This window comes from Octopus bimaculoides, chromosome 7 (assembly GCF_001194135.2).
Source record: "Octopus bimaculoides isolate UCB-OBI-ISO-001 chromosome 7, ASM119413v2, whole genome shotgun sequence".
In the NCBI taxonomy this organism is placed as follows: Eukaryota; Metazoa; Mollusca; class Cephalopoda; order Octopoda; family Octopodidae; genus Octopus; species Octopus bimaculoides.
The window spans coordinates 94,765,428-94,778,340 of record NC_068987.1 but is presented as its reverse complement, the minus strand read 5'-3'; the positions used below and the strand labels follow the sequence as shown (position 1 = coordinate 94,778,340).

The window sequence follows — 12,913 nt, the reverse complement described above, 5'->3', positions numbered from 1 at the left end:
TGTGTGTGTGTGTGTGTGTGTGTGTGTGTGTGTGTGTGTGTGTGTGTGTGCAACTGCTTGAAGAAAATTATAGTCATGATTACAATAATGAAAAAGATGGGAAGGAGAAAGTGAGAGAAAGAAGAATAAGAATACAAAGCTATACTCTCCAGTTCTAACTAAAAAGGAATTCATCCCATTTTACAAAGAAATATAAAAAAAAGAGTGCTTACCTCATCTGCAAGATACTAGCCACTTCTTCTCTACTTGGAGACAGTTTGCGTATCAGGTTGTAATCGCCTACGTACAAGCTCCCATCAAGTCCACTTGCAAGGGCCACTGGTGCAAGCAGCTGCTTGTCCAGTGCCTTCCCATCAGAGTTGTCTCCAAGTAGTTTGCGACGGGAACCATTTCCAAGAATGTTAACAAGTTTTTTAGGTTTCTCTTTCAGGTAAATGTTGGTGCCATCACCTTTGTGCAGGATTCCTACAAACAAAAACAAATTAATATGTAAATTTGGAGGAAATTGAATTTTCAGAATTTAAATCTGCACACACACACACACATTTTAACCTCTCAACTGGTACAAAGCCATCTCCTGCAGTACCATTCCTTATCCTAGCTGAGAAGTCTTTGTCTTCCAAGTTACTTGGCAACCCTCTGGTTTTGGGGCCCATGTAAAAAGTACCAGAGCTTATGTCACGTAAAAATCACCCAGTCCATACTCTGTTAAGTGGTTGGCATTAGCAAGGTTAACCAGCCATAGAAACTGTGCCAAGACAGACAATTGGAGCCTGGTGCAGCTCTCTGGCTTACAAGCTCCTGACAAACTGTGCAACCCATGCCAGCATGGAACATAGATGTTCAATGATGATGATCAACGTACATTCATGCATACAGACAGACAGACAGATCCAAGCCATCATTAGAACTATAAATATTTGTAAAACTTTCCAGAAGTTTATTACTTAAATACGTTTGCATATCGAAATATACAACTATATACATAAGAATCCATACGTAAAACAAAACATTCAAATATACTCCTGCACTGGCTCCAAATACTGCACATATACACATACCTGTAAAAATACCATTATCCAGTTATCCCTCTTGTCGAAATGTCAGCATGAGAAATGGACATTAAATGGTGATGATGATGTTATATAGATACAGACATACATACGTATGCATGCATATCTAAGTCCTACATCCATACTGGGATGACTAGGTTAGTGCACCTGGAATGTTTCTCTTCAGGGTGCATATCTGAGCAAGGTTGGCCATGCAGCAAGTTTCCCATCTCAATGCCAGTGATGCTGTTGAAGGAAAAAGTGTGGCCAAATGCACCTTTGCTTCCATGTTGTCACAGACAAACCCAGAATGCAAATAGATGGAACAAATGTCATTAAGTTCAATGTTAGTTCCTCATCACCAGCAGCAGTGGCAGCAGAAGCACACCATTATTGTTATCCTCCCCTATTGTCATCTCTGCCAAATATTAGTCTTGCTGTCAATGCTATCATAATTACTTTTCAATAGAACATTTCCTTCGATTGATAATTACCAGTTTGTTATCAATGAAAATGGTGTCTATTTCTAAATGGGAATGGTAAAAAAGTTGCAACTGACAGAATTTATGAGGATGTATGCTTAATGGCTGAAGACTTCCTAATCTATATCCAGTCACTAATCCTGCTTAGGGACTCAAAACAAAGATGCTTCAAAACTCAACCTCTAGCAAGTTTTTTTGGAACCAATTTGATTAAACTTGCCACAGGCTACCAGTGAGTCCAGAGCTGTGTCACTAAATAGTTACAATTGTAATACTGTCTTTAACTTGAGATTCCTTTCATCCATTTGTTCAATGTAATTAACAGATATGAAATATAAAAAAAAACATTTCATCCAAACATTTGTCTTCATGATTGGAATAAAGTTGTTGGTAAGAACCTACCTTCCTGAAAGTTATATGTATGGTGAATATCCAGATTCCATCCACCAATCTCAGAAGATGTTAAATCGTAGCCACTCATTGTTGTACTCCGAGCTTCCCAAAAGATGTAATGACAATTTTGGTACTGATACCCAACAAACACTAGCAACACAAAAAAGAAAAAGAAAATTGCAATACATGAGAGTTTGGTTCACTATTATGAATACATTAAAAATACAAAACATATATTAAATCCATAAGACTATTCCCACATGTTTATATAATTGATAACACAATATATTTTAAATCAATTCCTCATAAGAATCATGGATTTGCATGCACACACACAAATATTTACACCAACCTGATGCTGAATGCTGTGCATAATGAGTTGAACATGAAATAGGGCCCATGAACCAGTCTTCAAAATCAGCCTATATCAAGATGAATGGGGAAGTTTGTTCTGAGATTTGACACTAAAGACTCTTCTCCACAAGTTGAATTAGCTTTGGGAACTGATAAACCACCATTTTACTTGGTGGGGAGGGTATACATTATATTAATATGTCTTTTTCTCTAATTTCAGTTGCATATTTTAGATATACATACTGCATTTTCTAAACTCATATCTCATGTGTGTGTGTGAGTGTGTGAGTATGCGTGTGTGCAGGCATGCACATACACATACACAAGAGAGAGAGAGAGAGAGAGAGAGAGAGAGAGAGAGAGAGAGAGAGAACGGAGTCGTTTTCTTGGGTAAAATAATGCTGGTGAGTGGATATGAACTGCTTGTGCTCCATGAACTTCACCTTCTGAAATCTCTAATCACACACACATACATACATATGTGATCATTTTATCCATTCTGAATTTCTTTCCACTAATCATTTCAGTCACTTTGTACCACTAATCACTCAATTATGAAATAATAAGAGAAATAGATATTGAGCAAACAGCTAGATCTAAACCACCAAGTTCTATATCCCATATCCAAGGACACTGTGCAACAGTTACGGCAGGTTTTGAACTCATTATGCTATGTCAGTAATTTTATGCCATGGGTTAATAACCATTGCAACTTGTCTCATGAAGCACAAGTGAATGGAGCCTTTGTGAGCATACAAGTTGCACATGGTTGAATGGTCAGATATTCTGGTCCTGCTACCCGAGTCCAGTCAAAAGCATCCTTAAGTGTCAACATCCTAATCCTACCTTTGACCACCACAAAATGGCTTAATTCTTTGCTTGTACACTTTAAAGTAATTTTTCTCATAAGGCACGAAATTTTACTAAATTTTAGAGAGATCTAAATCTCATACACTTGCTCAATGCGATGGTGAAGAAAGAAGCATAATATGGATGTAAATCTATTCTCTCTTTTCATTAATAAAGAAAGGGAGAAACAATTTCAGTTATTTAAATGTCCTTTTTTTTTTTTTTTACAGTGTGTGTGTGTGTGTTTGTGGGGGGACTGGTATTTGTCTGTTTGAGAACCATTACTTTTAAGTACTGCAAAATATCTTTTCAACAGATAATTCTAGCTCTTCACAGATCCTTATGATAAACTGAAATACTACCTAACAGTATAACTTTCTCTCTCTCTCTCTCCAAAAAACTGATTAAAATCCTCATGGATCATCGAGATTTGTGAAAGAATGATTTTCTAGCATTATAAAAAACATAACAAGAAAACTCCTAAAAGCTGTGCTTCTTTGGCCCAGTCTTAGCCAATCAGCTCAAATTAACATGTGAGGAAACTGGTAATAAAGATATTCTTTCCATTAATGATTTTTCATCAAAATCCAAAATACACTTACCTCTGGCTGTAACAATACCATAAACTTTCTGGCGGTAAACATTTCGACGATTCCAAGAAAAAGTATACTTGAGGTTTGGATCAGCTTCAAAGACCTTCTCCATAACAATTCCTTCTACAGACACTCTCAGATGCACCACAGCTAAGGATTCTGGGATCCTGCTAGGCGTCATCTGAATCAAAATAACCGACATATATCCGGCAGATTCACTACTGTGATAGACTAAATGAACATTAGTGTGAGGAATGGACAAGCTCTCCTGTAGTACCTGCAAATAATAGCAAAAAAGAAATTGTAAAATGGATTGGGGCTTGCTTGATTAATTATGGAATAATTAAAGGCAAAGTTGGTCTTGGAATAAAACACACACACACATACACACACATGTGTGGTTGACAGTTTATATTGTTGGTTGATGATATTGCAGAACCAGTAACATAACTACCTCTGCTGTGCTTTGATTCTTTCAAGAAGCAAGTACCTAACCCCAGGTACACTTACTACTACTTTACCCATGGATAAACTCCACCAGTTGATGGTTCTCAAAAAGTACTAGTTTTTCAATGTCATTGTAATTAAACCATCAAAACAATCAGAAAACAAAGCCAAGATGCATGGAATATCCATTTCCCTCCCTTGTTTCTCACATTAAATTCCTATGAAAGCACAATCTAAATCATCTGAATGTTACTTGTTGAAACTTTCATTATAATACCCATTGTTCTGAATGTTACAAGAAAACAAAATTGATGGGGGGGAATTATGTGAAATTCCTCTTCCCCCAAAATTTTTTACCACAAATTGCAATATAATCGTAATCCACACCATCTGAAATGTATTTGTAGAAACTCTCATGATTCAATAACTATTTCTGAAGAAGTTATGAAGAAACAAATACAGCAGGGCACATTTCTGTAGTTATGCTTTGAATTTACTGTGGGAGTGAGTACTACCAGATGAATAAAGGGCTTAAAGGAAAATTAGACATAATGTATAAAAAAACAGAAAATTTAATCATATTGGAAATAAAAGGAGTAAATATCATTTAGCAACTAGCAGAAAACTGCTAGAAGGGTGGTCTTTTTGCTAGTATGTATATATATATGCATGTAACTGCATGTATAATACTCATAAAACAGCAGAATTTAAATCTGTGTGAGAAGAAAATCTAATGACCTGTGTACACTTAACAACTACTGAAATTACAAATCATTTTGGAAATCCTTTATGACAAATGTACACAGCCTGTGAAATATTGTTTAACATTCTCATTGATTGTGGATATCTCTTGGATCTAAAATCATACATCTATTGATCTTTTATATTTTCTTTTGTTATTTAAATCATTTTGAAGCTATGTCACACACACACACACTCCCACTTGAGCAGTTTCACTGTTACACCACATTTAGTTATGTTTCTGGATATTACTGTTGTTCATAATTTCATAAAGCAAAAGTTTAATCACCTGAGACTCTGGGATGATAGTGGTCTTCTCTGGACAGGCACCAAGTTGGGTGTGTTGCCAAGTTGAGAGGACAACTGGCCGTAGCAGATAGTATTGGTGTTCAACATTGCACAGGATTGGATTTGGTGCTATCCAGTCATCATCTTCCAAAGTCATGATCACTGTGTCCATTGTTATAATTTGGTTCCAAGGTACGAGAACGCTAGCACTTTGAGCAGGAAACGGCTCTCTGTTGAACTGTAGTGTCACTGAGCCACCACCATTGACTAAAATGTCAAACCTGCAAAATAAGAGATTGGGATCAACAAAACCAGAAAAGTAAAAAAATTAGGCAACAAAAAACCACATTGACAGATAAAATAATTTTGTGTTGTGGTTTTCAGACAAATCTAGTTTTGTCTGAGATTTGTCATGGCTCACTAACTGTTAACGACAACAGTGTGACAAAAATGGTAAGATAATCCTGATTTTCCAAAGTTGATATAGAAAGATGTAGAGCTATGTCATGCAACTTGGTCAAGTTTTCAAAGATTTAAAAATAGAAAATTTAAACAAATCCCAGAGCATTTTTAACTTCTTTTTTTTTTTTTCTACATTTCTACCTGTGAGGAATAGAATAACTTTGTTGTACACCTTATAGAGTTACTACCTACACCTTTTCTACACACAGCCCTGCTCAATATGTAGAAAAGGAGTAGCTAGAAACTCCCAGTGCAAGTTATGGACACATAAGGAGTGCTGCAATATGAAAGGGAAGTTAACAAAGAAAGTAGAGTTTGTGTGTGGCAGATGTAGAGATACACTAGAATTGTACAGAAAACAGACTGCATCAAATGCCAGCAGTGGGATACCTAGAAGTAGATGATAGCTTCCATTCTCTCGGCAACCAAGTCTGCAGTGAAGGTGGGTGCACCGAGAGTTGCAAGAATAAGAACTGACTGAGCAAAGTTCAAAGAGCATCTACCTTTGTTGGTAAGAAAGAGCCTCTCCTGCAGAGTGAAAGGCAGATTACTGTATGATGCCTGTGTGTGTGTGTGAACAGCCATACTATATTGGCAGTGAAACATGGGCTGTGACTGCAGACAGAGGATGTACAAAAGCTTGAAAGAAATGAAGTCAGTAATGCTTTACTGGATGTGCAATGTCAATGTATGACAGAGTGTGAGCACCTTGAGAGAAAAATTGGGCATATGAGGCATTAGATGTGGTATGCAAAGAAGAAGACTGCTCTGGGATGGTCATGTGAAGCATATGGATGAGGACAGTTGCATAAAGAAATGCTGATCTCTAAATATGAAGGGAACCTGTGGAAGAAGTGGACCCAGGAAGACATGGGATGAGGTGGTCAAACATGATCATTGGATGTTGGGTCTTATGGAAGTGATGACAAGTGACCAAGACCTTTGGCGATTTGCTGTGCTTGAGAAACTCATCAAACCAAGTGAAATCATAATCATGGCCAGTGCTGGTGACACGTAAAAGGCACCCACTACTCTCATGGAGTGGTTGGCATTAGGAAGGGCATCCAGCCATAGAAATTAAGCCAAATCAAACTGGAGCCTGCTACAGCTCTCCAGCTTACCAGTTCCAGTTAAGCCATCTCACCCATGCCAGCATGGAAAATGGATGCTAAATGATGATGATGATGATGATGATGATGAAGTAAGTTTAATTAATTATTCTACCACCTTAAAAACTTACAAACATGTAAATTGAGAAATCAATGAATTCTTTTCAATTCTATTTATATTCATGACTCAGTAATTTCCCCAATGATTAAGGAGGCACAGTAATTATTTATCCCATTTTTCTGATGTTTTTTAAAGCTTATTTGATACAAATCAGTGATTTCTAAAGTGTCCTCGCATGATTCACTGGACACAGGAAGAAATTAACTTTGCTCTTGGAATTCTTGTTTCTTTTTTTTTTTTCTTCCTTTAAACATTTTTGCTTTACTCCTGAATTGGATATATTAATGATTTGTCGATGGTCTAATAATGCCTGATATGGCTCACTTAGCTTGTTGACGTCCAGTTTCGCTGAGTCTCATTTGAAAAGAAAAAAAACCTTGTCTTTGTCAATATGACCAGCAAAACTGGTCATATTGAAATTAAACATCAGTCTTCTAAAATGTCAATAATTTGTCTCCAAGCACCTTTAAAGGCACACAAAATACAGTTTTGTATTACTTTGTGTTTATGTCACTAATTTAATGAAAGATAAATCTTTGGTTTTTTTTATCTCACTAGATAACATTGAATTGTTATTTCTTATACAAGCACAAGTAAGAGTCCAATATCTGACAGCCAGGTGGGCATAATGTCCTGCCCAAAATACAAAAAAAAAAAAAATCTATTTGATCTCAGAATTTTAAATTATGAATCTTGCAAACCAAATACATGGAAAATTGAGTACCTGTTCCAAAATGATGAGGTACATGTACATCTAAAAATCAAGATCTATATACACTGCCAGCTAGATTTTCTACTAATTTTGACTTTAGTGGATTAAACAGTTTGGCAATTACAAGTGTTATTTAGATACTGCTCAGGTAGAGTGTGCTTGTTTCAGATCTGTTTCTATGTTACTGTATATGACAATTTTAGAATTGACTGATAGCATCCTAACATGTCTTGAGAAGCAACTAAAAGGGATAGCATCCAGAATGGGAACCAGCTGTAAAACATTAAATCAAAAATAAACCATGATGTGTATGATTCAGAAAACTTCTATGGAGCACACAAGACAACCACCGCTTAAGACAGGAAATTGTCTTAAATTGCTTGCTGTTGTTGTTTTGTTGAGAGATATGTTTCAGTAGCTTTGTTAAATTACTTTGTGTATTTATGATTTTTTAAATTTGTAAAATGTTTTTTTATATAGTCACAAGAGGAAGAACAGGGATAACATACTTGATCTTTTTAGTTCTCCTCCTCCTTTCTGACACATGTGAAACTGATATATATATATATATATATATATATCATCATCATCATCGTCGTCGTCATTTAACGTCCGCTTTCCATGCTAGCATGGGTTGGACTATTTGACAGAGTTTCTACAGCTGGATGCCCTTCCTAACGCCAACCACTCAGAGAGTGTAGTGATATATATATATATATACACACTTGACACTAAACATGAATTTTCTTTAATATCAGTCTTGAGAATTTGGCAAGTTTAACCCTTTCGTTACCAACCTGTCTGAAACCAGCTCTGGCTCTGTAGTACAGATGTCTTGTTTGCATAAGTTTTAAATTAAAATCTTCCACCAAATCTTAGTCACATTTTATGTTCCTAATACTAGCTGAATGATAACTAAGTTATTTTACTAAATTCTTTGTTATATTTAAAATAATTGAAAGAAACACAGAACATCTCAAAATAAATATGGTAATGAAAGGGTTAAGCAAAACTTTTGAGTTCAGTTGATGAAATGTTAGTCTCTTCAGTTTACTAAAATCCCTGCTCAGAATTCTTAGCTTGAGATATAATGATATTGATATGGTTCATTAAAAACTGATATTTAAGTGTTACATTCATTGGAACAGGCATGTTCTTATGACTATGAGAGAAATAGTCTGCTAAACTTCTTCATAAGTTCTGAAAAAAAGTTTGCAAGCTCCTCTTAAACTGTATCCCTAAAGCCTGAGCCATTTCATTTCCCTTGCCCTTCAAACCTACAGTTTATGACCATAATTAATGGGCGAGACTTGGATTAATTCTGCTGATCAACTACATCGAAAATGAATGTATAATTAGCATCATTAATGGTTCTTCACAGTTTCCATTTTAAGAACGAAGGTGGTTCAACTGATACAGTATCTAAAAAATAATTTTAAAATTTAAAATAAAGTGATCAATAGATCAGACCCAACCCCTGCACTACTTTAAATGTACAGCATTATTATCAACAACCACAGAAGCAGTGTAAGATCTGTAAGTGCTTTTTTAGCTTGCAGTGTTGAGATTTAACTCTTCATATAAGTAAAAGTTAGACAGGGATAAAATTATTGTCATCCATAAACAAACTGAATTGATTTTCTTTAGAAAGGCTCTAAGATGAAGTTTCTAGCAGAACTCTCAGGGTGAAAGGAATGACTGGATTTAACATCATTAAACTTTAAATACAAATTGGGTAAAACCTAGCCTCTAGTTTAATTGTCGAGTTTATGAACCTGAGACTACCCTGATTGGGAAGCACATTTCTGTAGGGTTCAGACTGAGAAACCATTATAATGAGCCATATTTTGTATTGCTTGAAACATCTCAATCTAACAAATATATTTTTTTATCAATCAAAATGACATTGCAGATTTCATCAAACATAGCACCACAACAGTCTTTGCAGATAAATCTAAGCTTCAGAGATTCATGATTGAAAGAAACTTCAATCAGATCTATACGCAGTGACCTAGTGGGCACAGGTAAACAATATGCAGCTGAATGAGGAAATCTTTGAGTCATCCACCTTGGAAAAGAGAGCATACCCAAACAACCATATTCATACCATTGGGAGACCTACTTGTACCATCAAATGATATCAGAAACTTAGCTGCAATGCACACACCAACAAAATGTCATTTTGGCCCACAGAATGTGTGCATGGATTCTCAGAACTTTTCAGTCTACACATTATGAAATCCTTATCCTTCTCCATTCCACATCTGTGAGGACCGACCTCAATTACTGAAGCACATTGTGGTTCCCCTACACAAAACAAAATATGAGCATTGAAGCATGACAAAGATCAAACACAGAAATAGAACTGAATGGCATGATAAGCCTTCATTATTGGGCTCACATCCAAAATCTGAAAGTCTATTCTATCCAATGCCATCCTGAGCACTACATTATTTGAACAACGTGGAAAATATTCCACCAGTATTATCCAAGCAAAGTCATTATCGAGTTTATGAGTCACACAAGGCTAGGACCCCTGTGCCAAGCACTCCCTACAAAAGTCAAGTTTACATCAAATAAGAACATAACAACACAACTTTCTTTTACCTTGAATGGTGCTGCCCTAATCAATGTTTTCCTGAAGGAAATTAATGAACAAAAACAAAAAAGACCCCACAACCTTCAAATGGTATTTGCACAAAGTCCTCCAAGAAGTACCACACAGACCACCAACTTGTGGGTACATCTCAGCCAAAAGCAACTCTTTGCTCAAATGGTTCATGATGTTCCAAAACATTACTTAAACGGTGTCCCTAGGTGGTGTTATTAAGTTAGTGATGGCCTGGGCCAATAATGTCTGAAACTGTTCTAAGTTATATTTCTATTTCTATCAATCAATTTGTTAAGCTTTCTAAATTTTAACTATCAGCCAATCCATCTATCTCTCTGCTTAATTTTACAGAGAGCAAGAGAATGGGAGAACAACAAAAAAACTGACCTTCCTCCAGCTCGAGTAAATGTATATCCATAAAGCGGTTGAGTGACTACTCCTACTCTCACACCAATAAGGGAACTTCCATCTCTGGTCAGCACACTTCCACTAATCACGGATACTTGGCTGCAAGAATAATAAGAAACGGTCAAAAGATTGTAACAAAATAAACAAGAAACATCTTTATATATAAGAACTAAGATATAAACTCAAATTAGCAAACCGTACTCATAAATTCGATTTAAAATGCGTATACATATATTAATACATATCTACACATATGAATATCTTTTAAAAATATTTATAAAATATAAATAAGTTCAAACAAACAATTCAAACTTTTTGAAGAATCCAAAAAGAGAGAAAAAATAATTTCCAATAAAAAAATTCATCATTTTCATAAAAACTAGCCAGAGCAAGTATTAAGAATATGAAAATAACAATTGAAAAAATTCGTTATAGGTATAAAAATATCATAAACAAGTACAAAAATGGAGAAAATATGTTAAAATCAAAATTGAATTTAATACAAAATTGAATTCAATACATATGCACATTTCAAAAGACAATACAAATATTTAAGAAAAAATCATAATAATAATTAGAGTTATGCATTGTCATTCTCATCAGTGTGAAGAATTTTTAGGAAGAACATCAAAAAAGTTATTAATAAAATTCAATACGGAAAAGCAAATGGGTTAATAGGGAAAAATTAAACCAGATATCTACAAACAAGTTGTAAAAGGGAGAAATAATAATAAGAGAGAAGAAAAGAAAGACATATCAATGTGTATGCAAGTCTTTTTAAATTATAGTTTTTTTGCGCAGATAGACTTGCATACACATTGATATGTCTTACTTTTTTGTCAGGATAAATTATTAAACTGATACCAATGCATTAATGATGTTTGTTTATCAATCTCCAAGGCAAGATATGCTAACAATCATTCAGCTTTTAACCTGAGACAGAGTAGAGGAGAAATCTGTGCAAGAGGAAGTAGTGCCATAAACAGATTGCTGATGTGAATAATTTTCAGCTTTTCCATAAATTAATTAACATGAAGTATTCATTGCAGAGCCTTTTATGTAACACCAAATTCATTGTTATATTGACAGACAACTTATTTCAACTATGACAATATAACATGTTATTTTATAGTGTTTGTTCAAAATGGAACTTTGCAGCAAGAAAAAAAAAGACATGATTGATATAGACGATAGGCTCAAATGAAAGAAATCCTGTTTACTAAGACTGTATGTGTTTCAGTGGACAGAGAAGATGGTGAACTAGATGTTTAATAAAAGATGACGACAAACAAAGCAGGTTTACCTGGCCTCAGTCAAATGCTATCTTTCTGATTTCAGTTATTGATGATGGAGAATAATCCAAAAGATGCAGTGTTGGGTCAAAATGATATAAATTTGAGAAAGATATTTTGTCAATGTCAACTTGGCCCTAATACATATAATTCAGGCTTGTTACCCGACTCTAAGTAAAGAGGTGCATATTTGCAAGGTATATCAGTTTAATATAATTAACACTGCTCTATGATGCTTACTCATGACTGCGAGGGACACTGAGTGAAAGTAGGCAAAGTAAAAAGCTACAAAATACAATCAATTAAAAACTAGAATATCACTTCAAGCCCCACGAGCCAAGAGTTTAACAACTTATGCACTAAACTACCACACCTGATTCCAAATTGTATGCACATATGAAATAGGGTTTGCCAATCGTTTATCACCAATGCTAACCTCTCCTCAATGACAACAACACTATTTCTCATTACATATATGGAATGTTTGCTGTCTTCCTCTTGGGATAGACAGCTGATAAGATGACTCTTTAGTTTTGTGACTCATCACCAAATATCCAAACAATGATCAGCGGTGTGACTGTGAACAGCCATGGTATAATGTACAGCATGACAACTGATTAACCGTTAACTCTGTTAAATAAATACTCCTTATGTAAACAAGTGAATTTATGATGAATATAAGCTTGATGATCATCTCACTGAAGATGAGGATGATGATGATGGTGTTGTGGTTGTTGGTGGTGGTGGTGGTGGCGGTAGTTATAGTAGTGAGCATGACAATGATAAATTTGACACTTTGGTGGTAAGAAATGTGATGAAAATGGTAATCATAATGATGCTGAGGTGGAAGGGATAATGATTATGACAAAGGTGACAGTAATGAGAAGAATGGCTACAGGAAAATAATTGAAAATGACAAGAGCCAAATGAGAACAGAAGAGAAAGAGAGATGGTGGAAGAGAGAGAGAGAGAGAGAGAGAGAGAGAGAGAGAGAGAGAG

General features: G+C 35.3%; 1 protein-coding gene across 12 annotated transcripts in view; it reads right to left on the bottom strand.

Moving 5' to 3' along the window:
* The window catches only part of LOC106883309 (teneurin-m), a 487,309-nt gene that overhangs the window by 141,006 nt on the left and 333,390 nt on the right, over positions 1 to 12,913 (bottom strand). For all 12 annotated transcript variants that reach the window (XM_052969805.1, XM_052969800.1, XM_052969804.1 and 9 more), the window contains 5 exons: positions 10,602 to 10,721; positions 5,201 to 5,480; positions 3,733 to 4,000; positions 1,937 to 2,077; positions 213 to 465 (listed from right to left, as the gene is read on the bottom strand). In XM_052969805.1, coding sequence (XP_052825765.1) covers positions 213 to 465; positions 1,937 to 2,077; positions 3,733 to 4,000; positions 5,201 to 5,480; positions 10,602 to 10,721 — 1,062 coding nt within the window. The remainder of the gene's footprint in view (positions 1 to 212; positions 466 to 1,936; positions 2,078 to 3,732; positions 4,001 to 5,200; positions 5,481 to 10,601; positions 10,722 to 12,913) is intronic.